This window comes from Columba livia, chromosome 1 (genome assembly GCF_036013475.1).
Source record: "Columba livia isolate bColLiv1 breed racing homer chromosome 1, bColLiv1.pat.W.v2, whole genome shotgun sequence".
NCBI lineage: Eukaryota > Metazoa > Chordata > Aves > Columbiformes > Columbidae > Columba > Columba livia.
This window is the reverse complement of record NC_088602.1, coordinates 557,877-576,614: the sequence shown is the minus strand read 5'-3', so window position 1 is coordinate 576,614 and position 18,738 is coordinate 557,877. Positions and strand designations below refer to the sequence as shown.

The 18,738-nt window shown below is 51.3% G+C and overlaps 2 protein-coding genes across 2 annotated transcripts; both read right to left on the bottom strand.

Moving 5' to 3' along the window:
- Window positions 1-6,225: 6,225 nt before the first annotated feature.
- Window positions 6,226-7,209, bottom strand: LOC102092660 (olfactory receptor 52I1). Its single transcript, XM_005507383.3, has one exon. The coding sequence runs from the start codon at window positions 7,207-7,209 to the stop codon at window positions 6,226-6,228; it is 984 nt and encodes a 327-aa protein (XP_005507440.2).
- Window positions 7,210-13,407: 6,198 nt separating this feature from the next.
- On the bottom strand, window positions 13,408-17,706 carry LOC102092847 (olfactory receptor 52K2). Its single transcript, XM_065060752.1, has 2 exons — window positions 17,592-17,706; window positions 13,408-15,103 (listed from the first exon to the last, which is right to left on the bottom strand). Exon 2 carries the CDS (start codon window positions 14,983-14,985, stop codon window positions 13,972-13,974), a length of 1,014 nt encoding a protein of 337 aa, XP_064916824.1. The 5' UTR covers window positions 14,986-15,103; window positions 17,592-17,706; the 3' UTR covers window positions 13,408-13,971.
- Window positions 17,707-18,738: the final 1,032 nt, after the last annotated feature.

The following is an 18,738-nucleotide window of genomic DNA, read 5'->3' as shown; positions in this document are numbered from 1 at the left end:
CCTAGAGCCAGCCACTGCGGCATCCCTGCAGAAACATGAGGTTTTTGGTGGTGATGGGTCTGACAGCTTCGTTTTGAGGTCTCTTAATCATCCTGTTCTTCACCCACTTTGCTGATGCTTCACGGATGTTGCACAGTGTCATCTCCCCATCTGACAGCAGCCCGGCGAGGGACATTTCTTATAGATAACTCTGTGTACTGTACTCAAACACACACACACGTTGACTAACTAAACTTGCTATCTCATCAGAAAATGAGATCAGTTTTGTTTGACAAGAGCCGTTTCCTGCGAAGCCGCGCTGATTGCCATAATTCAATTTGATTCCAGTCCTTTAATTCTTTATTGACCAAATCTTCTGTTAACTTCTGGGCTGTTCTGCTGGGCATTGACGTCAGGCTAAGCAATCTGCAGCTAATCACATCATCATAGTTCTTGCTAAAGTAATGGCCTGAGGAAGCGTCTGCTGTCGCCGCAGCACGCTGGGCTTGTCAAAGTTTGGCAGAACAGGCCAAAAACCCCCTTGCCCAACTCAGAGATGCTTTTTCCATTGTGCAAATTACCCAGAGCTGCTGCTGCACTTGTTTAGCAGAGGCTGTTTAACATCCTTCCCAGTCGCCAATCAATTAAATTACATTAGAAAACAAATTTCTCTGATCACCCTTCTCTCAGGTGGACAGAGACCCCTCTTCTCTGTGTGGAGGGGCAGATGCCTTCATCTGCTTTTACGTGATTTCCCTACTCTGCAGCTCCTACCTCCCATCAGATCCTGACCAGCTCCCCAACTCGCTTTGTCCGTGGTGCTTTAGCTGCAGCTCTCAGTGCTCCATTTGCTTTTCTTGGCCATTAACTGAACTTGTTCAAAACATCTCTCGGCTTCCTCTGCAGTTTCCTTTTCTAAATTCCATCTGCTTTTAAGTTCTGTCGGCTTTGGGAAAATTAAATTTTAATGAAAAATCAGTACCGCAGGCTGAAATGCATTTAGATCAGCACCTCCAGTTCCTAGGCACCACCAGCTTTTATTTTTCTTGTGGTTTAATTCCTCCTTACTCCTCATCGTTCATTAGTGCTGGATGCAGAACGCTTTGATTGAAGGGACGGTCCCTGCGCTTTCCTGTGACATTTTATATCAGCTTTGTCATACCTTCCAGACTGAGCTCTCCCCACCTCGGCCCTTGCACCTTTTCCTTCTCATCATGCACACCTTGGTGCCATTGGGCATTTCCCACCACAACACTCTGCATCCTGCAAACACACTTCCCCATGGACATTAAAAAAAGGCTATTTTGGGTTGGGACACAAAGGCGAGTCGAATCATTTTGGTTTTAAGAAACCCTCAAGTTCATCGAGTCCAACTGTTCCCCGGCCCTGTCCCTGCCCCGTGTCCTGAGAACCTCCTGTCCGTCTGTCCAGCCCTCCAGGGCTGCTGACTCCAGCACTGCCCTGGGCAGCCTGTTCCAATGCCCCACAGCCCTTTGGGGAAGAAATTGTTCCCACATCCAACCTCAACCTCCCCTGGCGCAACTTGAGGCCGTTTCCTCTGCTCCTTTCCAGCCCATTTCACCAAATTCTGCCTGTTGGCAGAACCCCCGGCTGCATGACCATGGATTGCTATTGAGATACCTGCTGTTACACACAAGGGATACAGAACAGTACCCGTGGTTGAAAATTTAGGGTTTTTTTTTAACAGAAAAATGTATATTTAGCTAATTATTGGTTAGTTTATACAAACAGAAACAATTTGACTCTTTGGCAGCAATATTTTGTTTTGGTTAGAAGGTTTGGTATTTATTTTTCACTTTTTTAAACTCAAGTCCTATTTTTACCTAAAAAAACCAAAAAACACTTAAAAAACCCCAGAATTCTGCAGTGTTTGGCCTGCAGTTTCATTTCATAAGAAACTTTAAAATTTTGAAAAACTACTTAAAAAAAAGATTCCAAGCAACTGCCTTTTTCCTGACTGATTCACGTGGTGAACGCATGTGGGTCAGACGCTGGAGTCCCACCAGCCTCCCGTCCTCAGGTACCTGCAGCATCCTGCCGTGCCCCTGCTCGTGCCAGTCCTCCCCAGCCGAGCTACCCACCTTGCTCTCTGCCTGCAGACACCTTCTACCCTTGGGTATGCTCACAATGAGAAAGACGCATCTCCTGTGTTGGAGAACAGAGCTGTGCATAAATCACCCCAGGCAACGCCGCCGGGAGTCTCCCCTGGATGAAGATTCCCAAGAGCACGAGTCGTCTCCAGGCAATAACCTCAGTGAGGGGCTGGATGCTAACAGCCTCAGCCACAATCAATTCTTGCTCATCTAAGTTCTTTCACAAACGGCAGGTGCTTGGAGATGACCAAGACAGGAACAGGCCGTGCAGGTTGTCTCCAGCAGAATGAAAGGCATTTGTGTTTCTGCATAGAATCACAGGTGGTTTGGGCTGAAGGACCTTCCAAGCTTATCCAGTGCCCCCCCTGCCATGAGCAGGGACATCTTCAGCAGCTCAGGTTGCTCAGAGCCCCGTCCAGCCTGGCCTGGGATGTCTCCAGGGATGGTTCATCCACCACCTCTCTGGCCAACCTGGGCCAGGCTCTCACCACCCTCAGGGCAACAATTTCTTCCTCATGTCTGGCCTGAATCTCCCTCTTTTAGTTTAAAACCATCACCCCTTGTCCTGTCACAACAGGCCCTGCTCAACAGTCTGTCCCCATCTTTCGTATGGGCCCCTTTTAAGTGCAGTTCAATGTGCAATGCAAGTGCAGTTCCATTTCTGGCTCTGCTGAATGAGGAGCTGGACGTCTCTCCTGGGTCTCAGTGCGAAGGGCCATGCCACGGCATGAGCTGCCCTCGTGCCCCCAGAGCCCTTCCCCAGGCCCTCACAGGCGAAAATATGCAAATTCAGCATGGCAAGACAGGCAGATTCAGGATAGCAGAAACATTCTGTCAACTGTTCTTTTCAAGATGTCAAGGAAGAGCGGGGCAGAATGTCAGAAAAGCACCGCAAAGACAGGCTAAAATATTTTTGATGTGGGGAATGACACATTCAAACTGGTTTTGAAATCGAATGTGTTTCACTGAGTTTAATTTTTAAATTATTGTAAAAGCGAAGACTAAAGAGAACTTTTTGAGTGGGATTCATCTGAACAGACACAGGCGGCAGTTGTGGACATGGTGTCGGTCTACGGCTGGAGCTGGTCCTCCAGATTGCCATCACATCCACAGAGACAAACAGTGATTTTGGGGTGGTATTTACCCAGTCTAAAGCTGATATCTGAAATAGGTCAGAGGAACTAGGCTGCACCTGCCCCTTTTATTGCTATGAGTTGAGGGACATGGTGGTGACCACATGGAGCTCTGCCCTGAATGTGTCTGAGGAGGATGAGGGTTGTCCCACTCCTTTGCTGTTGGAGGACATGTGCCATCTCTGTGAGCTTTCCTTCTGAATCCTTGTGTTAATTAAGGCAGTTCCCCAACTCAATCACAGAGTCCCAGAACGTCAGGGGTTGGAAGGGCCCTGGAAAGCTCATCCAGTGCAATTCCCCCATGGAGCAGGAACACCCAGATGAGGTTACACAGGAAGGTGTCCAGGCGGGTTGGAATGTCTGCAGAGAAGGAGACTCCACAACCCCCTGGGCAGCCTGGTCCAGGCTCTGCCACCCTCACCCCCAACAAGTTGCTTCTCAAATTTAAATGGAACCTCTGTGTTCCAGTTTGTACCCATTGCCCCTTGTCCTGTCACTGGTTGTCACCAGAAGAGCCTGGCTCCATCCTCCTGACACTCCCCCGTTCCATATTGATCCCCAGGAATGAGTCCCCCCTCAGTCTCCTCTTGTCCAGCTCCAGAGCCCCAGCTCCCTCAGCCTTTCCTCACACGGGAGATGCTCCACTCCCTCCAGCATCTTGGTGGCTGCGCTGGACTCTCTCCAGCAGTTCCCTGTCCTGCTGGAACTGAGGGGCCACAACTGGACACAATATTCCAGGTGTGGTCTCCCCAGGGCAGAGCAGAGGGGCAGGAGAACCTCTCTGACCTACTGACCACCCCCTTCTAATCCACCCCAGGTACCATTGGCTTCCTGGCCACAAGGGCCCAGTGCTGGCTCATGGTCACCCTGCTGTCCCTAGGACCCCCAGGTCCCTTTCCCCTACACTGCTCTCAAACAGGTTGTTCCCCAACTTAGACTGGAACCTGGGGTTGTTCTGCCCAGATTCAAGACTCTACACTTGCCCTTGTTCTATTTCATTACATTTCTCCCTGCCCAGCTCTCCAGCCTGTCCAGGTCTCTGATGGCAGCACAGCTTCCAGTGTCACCAGCAAACTTGCTGACAGTCACTCTATTCCCTCGTCCAAATCGTTGATTAATATATTGAATAATACTGGCCCCAGTACTGAACCCTGAGGTGCCTTGAGATGGCACCAAGGATAAGTCGTTCCATCAGTTTCCCAGGGATGGAGGTGAGGCTGACTGTTCTCCATCCCTCTGCTTCTCCTGCATCCTCAAACTCAACGGAGGTTGTGTCTTCTCTCTCTGGATGAAACTCCCCCTACCCCGCAGAAGACCATGATCACCTGTGAGACCCAGATATTCACCTCTACTGGATTCTCTTTATCTCCTCACTCACACAACAAACAGCAGCAATCACATAACCCTGGCAAAGCACCCCAGGCAAACGTTCACCAGCTTGCTGCTTTTGTCCCCAGACATTGATTCTTTGTAGTTCCAGTGTTATTGAGTCTGTGAAGACTCCAGTGTGACCTCAGGAAGAGCGTCCATGCAGAGTGGGTGCAGAGCATCCCTCTGTCATTGGAGCATCCTCTATGTCTGAGGAGCAGGAACCCTTGTGGGTGGGTGAACCCCTGAACCTGCTGAACCTCTTGGGACTGAAGAAAGGGAAGGTTTGGGGACATCACTTGTTGGTCTTGGTACTGTTGATATGTGTCTTCACGGTGGATGCCCCATCCCTGGAGACATCCCAGGCCAGGCTGGACAGGGCTCTGAGCAACCTGAGCTGCTGAAGATGTCCCTGCTCATGGCAGGGGGGACACTGGGGAGCTGGGAAAGCCCCTTCCCACCCAAACTATTCTATGATGCTATGATTCACGTTCACTGAAATTCTACCTTTCCCAGCAAGTCTCCAGTACCAGTTCAAAATCATGCCTGCAGAGTATCTCCCATCCCGGGTCAGAGCTGGACTTTCTATCTACTGGTGCCAAGCTGTAGAGCCTCAGAACGGCTCCTTGTGCCTTCAGTTTCCAGATAAAACCTGTCATTGCTGAGGGACCTGACCAGTCTGGGTCATTGTCAGATGGATCCCAGCTTCCAGAACAGAAGGGCTCTTGCACCCAGGGAAGTCTCAGCATGGCTGGGTGCTGCAAGCCCTGGACAGAGCCTATGAATCTTGGTTGGACAAAGCTCGTTGGCTCAGAGAGGGCTCAGAGAGGTCTGGGATGCAGCGTGTCTACCAGCAGCAAGAGTTGACTGGGCTCAGGACATAGACCTGTGGCACGCATAGACCTGTGACCTTCAGGCCTCCCAGGCATGCTGCATTTAGCTATTCAGGTGCTTGGGGTCATTACAACAAGCAGACACAGAACTGGTAGGCATCCCCTAGCAGATTCAGTGTGTAGTTCCACCACTACGAGGTGTGGACACACAGATACAGTGATGAACACCACTGTGCATCTCCCCACTCTGTTTTCGTCACCCAGCTGGTGTGAACTGTTGGATGGATAGAATGCCTTGAAGAGCTTGGTTTTGAAGACTCTCCATTTGCATCATCACCCAGAAACCCAGAAAAGCTGGTCTGTGCTCAGCGAGCATCAGTCTTTTGTGCAAGAGAGGCCCAGAGAGGACACCCTCTGTGTCTACAGCACCTGCAATGGATGACACTCTCCCATTGCCAGCCCTGACAGTCCAGCAGTAACTGAAGAAGAAAGCACGTAATGAATTTCCTCATTGGGAACAGAATCTGTGTATTTATACATATGTACCCGGAGACCTGAAATTTTGCCTTAAATTACCACAGGGATGTTCACGGCATTGGGAACATCTCAGAGAAGTGGTTGCTTACTTCTCTGTATCACCTGGAAAGGAGGAAAGGAAACAGGACTCTCATATTTGCTGACGATCCCAGTCCCAAGAAGTCTTGTCACAGAGTAGGGTCTCACGTGGTCAGTTCAGCCACTGAGTCCTCCCCCCCCACATCGCTTCTGTCCACCATAGGAAAGAAATTGGTGCTGTCTTTATGCGTACACCTGGAAAAAACATTGACTGTGGAGCCAGGCATGAACCTTCCTGGAAAACAGCATTTTGAGCACCGCCTGACAGATCTGCTTGGTCCTTATGCTGTAAACAACGGGGTTCAGCATGGCGGGGAGGATCAGGTAGACGTCCGCCAGCAGAACCTGTGCATGCACAGGGATGCCGCTGCTGAACTGCTGCGCGTAGATGGAGACGATCCCAGGGACGTAGTACAGCAGCATCGTGCAGATGTGACACCCGCAGGTCCTCAGGGCCTTCCTGCATGATCTCTTCCCCAGGACAGTTTTGAGGATCATCCCATAGGACACAGCGATGAAAGCCACGTCCATCCCCACGATAAGAGAGGACCCAGCCACGCTGTAAAGCCTGTTGGGTCTGGGGTCCACGCACGCCAGCTTGGCCACCGCCATGTGCTCACAGTACGAGTGGGGAACCACGCGGGAGCGGCAATAGGGGAGGTTTGTCATCATCCCTGCCAAGGGGACCATGAAAAGCAGAGCTCTCACCACAATGGCCAGGCCAATTTGGGCAATTGTTTGGCGAGTCAAGATAGCTTGGTACCTGAGGGGGTGACAAATTGCAATGTAGCGGTCAATGGCCATGGCCAGGAGCACTCCCGACTCCTCTGCTGTTGTGGAGTGAACAAGGAACATCTGAACAAAGCAGGCCACGTAGCCAATCTCCTTAGAGTTCAGCCAGAACACACTTAGCATCTTGGGGATGATGGATGTCACCATCACCACATCGATGACAGCCAGCATGCCCAGGAAGCAATGGACAGGTTCACGCAGGGAGTTGTCCAGCCCGATGACAAGCAAAACTAGACCATTTCCTACCAAGGCGATGATATAGCTTGAGCAGAAGAGGATGCCCAGGCAGGTGGGGAACGCTTCCAGGCTGGGGACACCCACAAGGATGAAAGAGGAGGAGCTGCTGTTGGGGTGGCTGAAGGGATCAGAAGCCATGCAGGAGAATCTTGCTTTTGTGCGTAGAAAAAGGGGCCCAGTTTCAAGCCCTGAGATGTCCAGAACTAAGGGGGATAAGATGGGGACTCTGCATCAGTGCAAGAGCCAGATCACGAATCCATATTGTTATTAGGATGTGCGAGATGGGAGTGACAAGGCAGGGAAATGGATCAGAAATGCTGAATAAACGGGGCTGTTATGGCTTAAAAGTTCCTATCAAGTGAAAAGTTCATCTTTCGAGGATAACCAAGGAACTTTTACAGTCCATTGCTCGTGAAAGGCTTGTTTCTTTGTTGGTTCCTCACCACTGCTCAGCTGACATCTGGAAATAATCTGCAAGACGAGAGAGAAAGGTCAGCATCCAGCTTCCCTCGGACAGCGCGTTTGCCTAAGCAGCCCTGGCTTCTCTGCCATGGGCCAAATACAAGAAGTTCCTACAAATTTATAGGGCAGAAAGTGGTCTGGGAAAGTGCTCTGGGACATAAATGTGATCACGAAATTGCCTTTTGTTGCTCTATCTTCATTCTGTCATTTACCCATGAGGCAAGCCCGCAAAACTAAGCAATATTCAGAGGAAAATATTATTTTCTGAGGTTTTATTCTTGCAGGAGAAGCTTTAAGGTAGTACAGAAACTCCAGAGAACAATCCTGGAGAGGCACGAAGAAGAACCTGGGCATGGGGGGCAGGATCTACACATTCATTTGTGCCAAAGCTTTGATTCTGCTGCTCCTGCCCACACGGTGGCACAGACCAGGCAGGTGATGACCACACCAGGTCCCCGCCTGTTGACAGAAATGGCCTGGATGATCACCCACTGGTAGCTTTTTAGCAAGCAACAAGTTGTGGGGTGAATTGTGCCTGACAACACCCGTGCTAGTGACAACATAGAGTCATAGAATGCTAGGGATTGGAAGGGACCTGGAAAGCTCATCCAGTGCACATGCCCCCACAGAGCAGGAACACCCAGATGAGGTTACACAGGAAGGTGTCCAGGCGGGTTGGAATGTCTGCACAGAAGGAGACTCCACAACCTCCCTGGGCAGCCTGGGCCAGGCTCTGTCACCCTCACCAGGAACAAGTTTCTTCTCCTCTTTCAGTGGAACCTTTTATGTTCCAGCTTAAACCCATTACCCCTTGTCCTACCATTGTTTGTCACCGAGAAGAGCCTGGCTCCATCCTCCTGACACTCACCCTTTGTATATTTGTAAACATTAATAAGGTCAACCCTCAGTCTCCTCCAAGCTAAAGAGCCCCAGCTCCCTCAGCCTTTCCTCACACGGGAGATGCTCCACTCCCTCCAGCATCTTGGTGGCTGCACTGGACTCTCTCCAGCAGTTCCCTGTCCTGCTGGAACTGAGGGGCCACAACTGGACACAATATTCCAGGTGTGGTCTCCCCAGGGCAGAGCAGAGGGGCAGGAGAACCTCTCTGACCTACTGACCACCCCCTTCTAACCCACCCCAGGTACCACTGGCTTCCTGGCCACAAGGGCCCAGTGCTGGCTCATGGTCACCCTGCTGTCCCCAGGACCCCCAGGTCCCTTTCCCCTACACTGCTCTCCAACAGCTCATTCCCCAACTTACACTGGAACCTGGGGTTGTTCCTGCCCAGATTCAAGACTCTACACTTGCCCTTGTTCTATTCCATTAAATTTCTCCCCGCCGAACTCTCCAGCCTGTCCAGGTCTCTGATGGCAGCACAGCCTCTGGCGTGTCACCACTCCTCCCAGCTTGGTGTCACCAGCAAACTTGCTGACAGTCACTCTATTCCCTCGTCCAAATCATTGATGAATATATTGAATAACACCGGCCCCAGCACTGCCCCCTGAGGCACTGCACTAGATCCAGGCCTCAGCTGGACTCTGCCCATTGACCACGACTCTCTGGCTTCTTCCCTTCAGCCAGTTCACAGTCACCTCACCACCCGCTCATCCAGACCCACTCCCTCAGTTCAGCTGTGAGGATGCTGAACTGAGGAAGTTCAGTGAACTGAGGTGAAAATTCACCTGTGTACAGCCCTGCTACAGGATTATTTAGACTAAAATTGATCATTAGACATGCTTAGTATGGGAGCAGTGAGAAACAGAAGCTAGACAAGTTCAGAATAGAAATAAACAAGATACTGGTAGGCAACTAAGGAAACACAGCACTTGAAGTTTAAAAATAAAAATCAGATTTCAGTAGGTTTTGAAGCCTCCATCTGAACTATTGATTTGCCCCAGGTGTGGGGTTGCTGCAAGAGCTGGTGGCTGGAAAGACCGATCAGGACAGAAGCACTTACCTTCTGGTCTAAGTGCGAATTGGGACATTTTAGAGGTTAAAGTGGGATGAAAATTCATTTTCAATCACTGCACTCAATTGCCTGGCGCTGACCCTCTGCATTCCGATAACCAGCGGCTTGCAGGAGCCAGGTGTGACTCCAGATTGAGCAGCGGGGTTAACCCACAGCTGCTTTCACCCGCCCATGCTCCCGAGCAGATCCACATGATGCCAGGGACATGGACCAGCCTTCCAGACCAGACCCTGCTGTGGAGCAGAAAACGTGGGGTGCTGCAAAACCCAGTCTAACACACCAGATCTCAGGGTTTACATGAGGGTCCCCCTGCAAAGACCCGGGTTTGGTTCAGCTGCCTAGAGGCATCAGAGACCCCTGGTGTGTCCCACTCGGCCTCTAATTCCCTTACACCCAGCAGGGTGCAGTTCCTGCAAACCCTGCATGGTAGAATCACAGAGTCATTTTGGTTGGAAGAGACTCTCAAGATCATCAAGTCCAACTTAGGTTGGAGAAGATCGTCAAGTCCAACCATGCCCCTACCCCTGGCACTGCCCCATGTCCTGAGAACCTCATGTCCATCCGTTCAACCCTCCAGGGCTGGTGACTCCAGCACTGCCCTGGGCAGCCTGTTCCAATGCCCCACAGCCCTTTGGGGAAGAAATTGTTCCCAATATTCAATCTCAACCCCCCCGGCACAATTTGAGGCTGTTTCTTCTCGTCCTGTCACTTGCTACTCAGGAGAAGAGACCAACCCCCTCCATGTGGTGGTCTGCATCTCCCACGTGGATGCCTTGGGTACCTGGAGGCATCTCCAGTGGCTGTAGACATCCAGGTAAGGGGCAGTGGAATGACACCCCAAGGATCAGAGACCCTCTGGCAGTCAGGTAAAAGCTCAGGTAACTGGCTCCCTAAATGTGAGGGTCTGCCCTGGGATGAGCTGGGTTGCTCTCCAGGATGTGCTGACTGCAGGGGCTGGATCTCCATGGGCTGTGCTCAGTGCTTAGACACCAAGCACTCATGCACACAATCATATGTGGACACCTCCCTCCAGGCACTTACATGTGTCTGAGTCCAGAGACATGTCCCCAGGTGCCAACATCCGAGGCACGAGTAGATCTGCTTCCAGAAGCTCTTTTCCATAGCCAGTGCTTGTTGCAATATTGTTTTCAGTATTGCAGCAGTGCTGAAGAACCCTGGTCACTGGGGCTGCTGGGCCTGGGAGATGGAAATAGCGCAGGGATGAGCTTTGCAGCCTGAGCAAAGGCTCCTCATCCCGCTCTGCCGAGAAGGACAAGCACTGTCAGACAGCGAGACATCTCTGTTCCTTGCAGGACTGTCACCTGGGAGGCTGCAGCAGAACACCCCTGCGCATCTCTAAGTGCAGTGCCAGGGTATTCATCCGTCCTGTCCCCCGAGGGACAGCAGATGGAGGAGGCAGAGATTGGGTTGTCTGTCCTGTGAGGAGATGGCAATTTTCAAGACTGCTTCAGCTTCTTTCATTAGCTCTCCCTTGGAGTGTCATACTGTTGTGGTCTCGGGAGCACCGTGGTCTCCAGAGCGTGCCGGGTGCCCATGAGACCAATGCACAACATGTAAACTAAAAAGTAGAGAAAAACCCCTTTGGTCTTGCCAGAGAGAGCAGGATGGTTTGGAAACTCTGGATTTCCACCCTTCTCTCCACTCAGAACCATCACAGCAAGCTCTCACATCTGTTGAGTCCCCAAAAGGAATTTGAGAACCCATGCAGAGAGGTGGGATCTCACAGAGGGTCCTCAGCCCCGGCTGCACCATGCGGTACATAGGTGAGGAGCAATGCTGAGGAACTGATCATGCATGAGGAAACCACATGCGATACCAAACCTCTAGCAGCTCCAAGGTCTGCCTTTAAGGGTCATTAGTACAATGCCAGCTAATTAGGGAATAAATCCCTAATTTTCCCTAATTTTTCATCTTATTTTCCACAAAAGATTCTGGGGGAAGTGCAGGTGGGAACCTATGTGTGAGCAGAAGTGCAATACAAGAGGAACACCATTCTGAAGTGGAGCTTGACAGTTATTCTGTCATACATGTGAAGTTATCCTACCTGCTGTAAGGCAAGCAGGTACACTTATTTTATGGTGATGACTGGTGTGTGTCAGGCCAAGCACAGCACTGAAGGGACAGGTGGAACTGCCCCAGAGATCCTCCATCCCAGCTCTGTCCCACCGAGACCCTCTTCTGCCCTGTCCTGTCTCTTCTGTCTCCACTTCCAGTGCCCCAACCCTCCCATCAAATAAAAATCTTGATAGGAAAGAACAGCACCAGATTTGCTCAGCACAAGGACTCAGCAATGAGGGACATGTGACATGGTGGAGAGAATGAAGATGTGATGTGCAGGGAGTGATATTCCTAGAGATTATGTCAGAAAGGGGAGGTTTTCCTAATATGGGGATTTTGTTCTGCATTCCTTGCCCTAAGAGGAATTCCTTGCCCTTTCTCCTCAGCCCATGTCCTGTCTCCAGCTCTGCAATCGCTTTGTCCCGGAGGAATGTGTGCACACTCTGAGATGGAGATGCAGCCTCCAATGCGTCCCTCAGTGGTCACCATGTCAGCCGTTCTGTCCCATGACATCTACTCCAATGGTGCAATTTCTTCTCTCCAGCACCATGTCCTGCTGAGCATAGGGAATATCTTTAGTAGTCAGGCCACGTGCCCAGGTTCCAGTCTAAGTTGGGGAACAACCTGTTTGAGAGCAGCGTAGGGCAAAGGGACCTGGGGGTCCTGGGGACAGCAGGGTGACCATGAGCCAGCACTGGGCCCTTGTGGCCAGGAAGCCAATGGTACCTGGGGTGGGTTAGAAGGGGGTGGTCAGTAGGTCAGAGAGGTTCTCCTGCCCCTCTGCTCTGCCCTGGGGAGACCACACCTGGAATATTGTGTCCAGTTGTGGCCCCTCAGTTCCAGCAGGACAGGGAACTGCTGGAGAGAGTCCAGCGCAGCCACCAAGATGCTGGAGGGAGTGGAGCATCTCCCGTGTGAGGAAAGGCTGAGGGAGCTGGGTCTCTGGAGCTGGACAAGAGGAGACTGAGGGGGGACTCATTCCTGGGGATCAATATGGAAAGGGGGAGTGTCAGGAGGATGGAGCCAGGCTCTTCTGGTGACAACCAGGGACAGGACAAGGGGCAATGGGTGCAAACTGGAACACAGGAGGTTCCACTTCAATTTGAGAAGAAACTTGTTCCCGGTGAGGGTGGCAGAGCCTGGCCCAGGCTGCCCAGGGGGTTGTGGAGTCTCCTTCTCTGCAGACATTCCAACCCGCCTGGACATGTTCCTGTGTAACCTCATCTGGGTGTTCCTGCTCCATGGGGGGATTGCACTGGATGAGCTTTCCAGGGCCCTTCAACCCCTCACATTCTGGGATTCTGTGGCAGGGACACAGTGTGAGACTGTGGGCAGGGAGCATGTTTTCAAGAAAAACCCTTATATTTAGGTCGTTTTGCTTGAAGTTCACTTCTCTGAGTGGTCGATGTGCCTCAGTGGCAGATCAGGAAGTCTAAATACACCCAAAAAAGACCCTCTTCCCAAGGGAGGTCTCCCATGCCTCTCACACACTTTGGAGCTTGTCACCTCACACATGTCACAGTGTTCATTGTTTTGATCTGGAGCCTTTGGTCAGCTGGGGTCAGGTGTCCCAGCTGTGTCCCCCCACAACTCCCTGAGCACCCCAACGCTACTCACTGCTGGGGCAACAGGAGGAGCAGAAAAGGCCTTGAGGCTGTGCAAGTAATTAAAACATCCCTGGTTTATCAACACTGTTGTGGTGGGTTGACCTTGGCTGGACTACAGGTGCCCACCAAGCTGCTCTGTAACTCCCCTCCTCAGCAGGATGGGTGGGAGAAAATAAGATGGAAAACAAAAGAAACCAAAACAAAAGCAGCCAACAACTCATGGGTCAGGATAGAGGCAGTTTAATAAAGCAAAATCAAAGACTGTGTGGGGAAGCAAAGCAAAGCACAAGCTTCATTCTCTGCTTCCCATCAGCAGGCCACATGCAGCCACTCCTCAGGAAGTAGCGACCTGGTCTGGGCTCGTAGGTGACCCTGCTTTGGGCAGGAGGTTGGACTAGAGACCTCTTGAGGTCCCTTGCAGTCAGAGTTACCCTGTGGTCCTGAGACCCCATGTCCCTTACACCTCTTGGCACAGCTCTGCTGCACACAGAATGATGTGTTGATGAAACAGCTGTTTTCCGTGGTTCAGCTGCAGTAGGTCATTTTGTCAGAACAAGTCCAGGTCGTGGCTGCAAAGGTATTTTTGTTGGGAGATCTGAGGGAGCTGGATCAGCCAGAGATGCTGTGCCAACGCCACTGCCTCACACTAGGGATGGGCAGAACAACCAGCCGAAGCCCTTGGTGCTGACCTGGATTCAGTGGGTGCCAACATTTCCTGGGGCACCTGCAGCTCTGAACATACACTGAGAGCCACACCAAATTCCAGCACAAGATTTGGCTATCTTAGGGAATGGACTTTGTCTTCATGAGCCCTAGCCTTGGTCCCTGAAGGCCAGACCCAATCCCTCCTGCCATGGGTCTCCTCCGGGAGATCACCCTGTGTGCTCCATCACGAATCTGCTTTGTCCTGATGCCATAGATCAGGGGGTTGAATGCTGGTGGGATGAGTAGGTAGAGATCAGCCAGCAGGACCTGAATGTGGGGTGGGAGCTCCTGGTGGTATCTCTCCATGTACATGGAGAGCAGCCCAGGGATGTAGTAGAGGGCCATGATGCAGAAGTGTGAGACGCAGGTACCAAAGGCCTTCTTGCGGGCCTGTGGGGAGGAGAGGCCGAGCACGGCCCGGAGGATGAGCACATATGAGATGGCGATGAGCAGTGAGTCGAAGCTGACCACGCAGGTGGAGATGGAGAGGCTGTAGGTGCTGCTGAAGGCAGCGTCCTCGCAGGACAGTCTGAGCACGGCCATGTGCTCGCAGTACGAGTGGCCCACGATGGCCGGGCCGCACAGGGGAAGGCAGCGAATCTGGAAGGTGAGAGGGGTCATGAAAACTACAGCCCTGAGCAAGGTGGCCAAGCCAATGACAACCACAACGGGACTGGTCAGGATGGACAGATACTGCAGTGGGTGACAAATGGCCATGTAGCGGTCAAAGGCCATTGCCACCAGCACCCCTGACTCCATTGCAGAGAAAGCGTGAACAAAGTACATCTGGGTAAGACAGGCACCCAGGCTGATAGTGGTGGAGTGAAACCAGAAGATGCCCAGCATCTTGGGGGTGATGGAGGTGGACATCACCAGGTCAATGACAGCCAGCATGGAGAGGAAGAGGAACATGGGCAGATGCAGGCTGGGATCAGCCTTTATTACATACAGGATCGTGCAGTTCCCGACCAGTGTGACGAGGTACATGATGCAGAAGGGGATGGAGATCCAGAGGTGCAGGTACTGCAGCCCTGGGATGCCCATCAGGTGCAGCTCCAACAGTGAGGTGTTGGTGGGAAACGAGCTGGACATGCTGGTCACTGCAGGAGCCTGAGCGAGGAGAGCCCAGGTGCAAAAGGACAGCCATCCCCTGGCTCACATCACAGGTCCATCCAGCCTCAGATCCTACACCCAGCAGCAAAAGCAGACCCTGAGGAGAGAACATGAGAGAGGAAAACACAGCACAATACCTCTCCTGGGTGCCTCCCCAGCTTCCAGCAATTTGAAGCTCAGGGACTTCCTGAGCTTGATGTAGTTTCTCCGTTTTTGTTAACCACACCTCGGAAACCCATCTACCCTCTTCTGTGCAAAAGATTAGCATCCATACCATAGAATTATAGAATCATTTGGGTTGAAGGACATTCCCTGTTTCCCTGGTTCGCCCCCTGCCATGAGCAGGGACATCTTCAGCAGCTCAGGGTGCTCAGAGCCCCGTCCAGCCTGGCCTGGGATGTCTCCAGGGATGGTTCATCCACCACCTCTCTGGCCAGCCTGGGCCAGGCTCTCACCACCCTCAGGGCAACAATTTCTTCCTCATCTTTTACCAAGGAGTTTGACAAACTAGTGGAACCTTTCGTGAAATCATCCCTTCCCTTTTGCATGACTGACATTCGCTGGCATCATTTGACATCCCATAGCTCCTAAATCAAAACAGGCAAAGAAGAGTTAGTCAAATCCTTGACCTTCCTTTACCAGCCACCATGGAAATAATTAAACCTCAGGTGATGGAAGTTTTACTTCAGACCTGCAGGAGAATTTTTAACCCTTCCATTAGCACCGACTATTTGATTTCCTGTCTAAGTTTCCCCTTTTCTTGCTCTGGATCTAGGAAGATTGAGCTGAAAAGCACTTTCTGGATCACCAAGCTGAGTGCCTGTTGCTTCAGGTGTGACAGCTCATCTTACCCAGGAGAACCAACAGTCAGCACCCTGGGGTACTTTGGCTTCGTGCCTCTGCTGAAGACAGTTCCAACCCTCCACCCTGCTCCAACAGCTGGGAAATTACCTCCACTTTCCTCTCTCCATTTGTTCCCATCCAGTTTCTGTCTGTCACCTCTGAAGCTGAATCTGATGATGCTTTTTCCTCCCTGGCATTTTCACCCCAGCACATCCACAGAACCACACAACCCTCCCCCCAGCCTGACACTGGCTGTGCAAACTCCTCTCTGCTCTTTGTCCCTTCTCACAAGGCCAGAGCTCTGCTCCTGGTCCACAAGCACTTTTCCTCTCTACACCTTCCTTTAGAGCAGCTTTCTTGGCCATGCTTGGCCAGAGGTACGGACAAGGTCTCACCAAGGGGCCTCTGATGACGCTCAAGTGTTTCCCCAAGACCAGTCTTTGAAGAGCTCTGCTCTATTTGTGGTTTAAATACTCCCACGATTTTTCGGTCCAGTTGCCCATATCACTTTCACATCTTCCCCTCGGGAAAGAGAAGCATTGGAGTTTCTGTTTCCCAGGGCTGCAGCATATCTGTCAACCAAACCAGTTCATGTTTTCCAGCAGGACCTTGCAGGCAGAGTGTGACATGTCCAGAAAGCACCACATTATCAAAGGTAGATCTTCCCAGGCCAACCTGACTGCTGCTCTTTCTCTTCTTTTATAAAACACATTCGCGGATCGAAGTGAAGTTTTGAGCTAACGATACTCTCAGAATTGCTTGTTTGGTGGAACATACTCAGGTAGGATGAACATGAAGGGCAGGAGCAAAGGACTGAGTGGGAAGATCTTCAGAATGATGTGCCTTGTGGTGGGCACTTTATGGAAAATAAGGGCAAACTGGAGGGAGTTCAGAATGAGGACGAAATTAAGCTGGAGAGCTGAGGTGACTGACTCACCTGGGGTACGGTCTTGAGAAAAGCCTTGAAGCATGTTAAAGGCTGCAGTGAAGGGGAAAGGAAAAGTCTGTCCTACGTGTCCTGTGAAAGGAAAGTCAGGGGTCTGAAGCCCTGAAGGAGTAGGAGAAATTCTGTCTAGGCTTAAAGAAAATGTCTCCAATGGCAAAGCCAGCAATGTGCTGATGAAAATAAAGCTGCAGTGCCCAAGGAGACAATGCTTTGTTTTCACAGAAGACCAAACAGGACAAAAATCTATTGGGGATGACCCTGATACAGCCCCTTTTATGGGCAAAGCAGCCAGATGGAATCGGGGTTTGTTCACATCTCTTCTGAAAGGCTTCTGAGGGTGGTCCAGGGTGTGACTGCAGAAACACCTTCAGAAACCAAACCCACACATTCCCTCCCTGCTCCTCCCATCCCCTTCCCATTCCTGAAAGCAAACAGAACGCAGGAGAATAAAGCGATGTGCCTGCAGGTAAAGTTTGTCCTTAAATTTATTCAGTTGTAGATCAAATGCTCTGAGATGACCATGTGCAAGCTGGTCTGAGAATTTTCTGTTGCAAAAAGCCACAGTTGCCTAAAAGTTTTTCCAAATCTCACGATGTTTGTTTGTTTGTAGAGAATATGGTCAAGAAAGATGGGAGTAGAGATAGTCATGAGGCCTTTTCCAGACTATTTTCTTCTTTTTTATTATTTTTTCCTCTCTTTTAATACATACATATATTATATTTACGAATAAAATATGAAAGCACAATATCCTCTTTGCTGCTTCTATTTGAAATCCCCACACAGATGGATGACCTACCTGGCTTGCTGCTGCAGGTTCATCCAGCTCAATGAGCAGCCATACCTGCCTCTCCCGCCCCAGCAGGAGCGACGCTGCCAGCCCTGCTGCCACCAGGAATGCCCCTGGCTGCTCTGACCCTGAGCTTTCAGTGCTGGAAGCATTTATAAGTTTGCTGAGAGGAATCCCTGGCGTGTCGGTCTCAGGGCTCGAGAAACGAGTCCACACACATGGGCGTGTGCAGCCGACTTGCTCATTACTGACCAACCCCCTAACTCAGTTTGTTTAATCAAGATGTTGTTGCCCATCCCCTGTTGTGTTTATCACCCTTGCAGCAGTTTGAACTCTTCCTCATCCTTTGACGTGCAGCCTTCCAAACACAGGTCCCTGAGCTTGGCAATGCCAGCTCTCTATTTTCAGGATGCTGCATCTTTCCAGATGTGAATTCCGATTCCAATGGGATGAAGTGCAACAAGGCCCAGTGCCGGGTGCTGCACTTTGGCCACAACCCCCTGCAGCGCTCCAGGCTGGGCACAGAGTGGCTGGAGAGCAGTCAGGCAGAAAGGGACCTGAGGGGACTAATGGACAGGAAGCTCAACATGAGCCAACAGTGTGCCCAGGTGGCCAAGAAGGCCAATGGTGTCCTGTCCTGTATCCAAACCAGCGTGGTCAGCAGGCCAAGGGCAGTGATCCTTCCCCTGTGCTCTGCATTGGGGAGGCCACACCTGGAGTGTTGTGTTCAGTTCTGGGCCCCTCAGCTCAGGAAAGAGATTGAAGTGCTGGAGCGGGTCCAGAGAAGAGCAACACGACTGGGGAAGGGACTTGAACATAAGACCTATGGGGAGAGGCTGATGGAGCTGGGCTTGTTTAGTCTGGAGAAGAGGAGGCTTAGAGGTGAGCTCAGCACTCTCTAGAACTACCTGAAGGGCAGTTCTAGCCAGGTGGGGATTGGTCTCTTCTCCCAGGCATCAGCAATAGGACAAGGGGCCATGGGCTTCAACTCTGCCAGGGGAAATTTAGGCTGCAGACTAGAAAGCAATTATTTACAGAGTGAGTGATCAGGCATTGGAATGGCTGCCCAGGGAGGTGCTGGACTCACCGGCCCTGGAGGTTTTTCAACTGAGATTGGACATGGCACTTAGTGCCATGATCTAGTAAACGGACTAGA

What these genes read in the sequence shown, in the direction of transcription:
- LOC102092660 (XM_005507383.3), bottom strand. Translation starts at nt 7,209, where the DNA reads ATGGCTTCTGATCCCTTCAGCCACCCCAACAGCAGCTCCTCCTCTTTC.
- LOC102092847 (XM_065060752.1), bottom strand. Translation starts at nt 14,985, where the DNA reads ATGTCCAGCTCGTTTCCCACCAACACCTCACTGTTGGAGCTGCACCTG.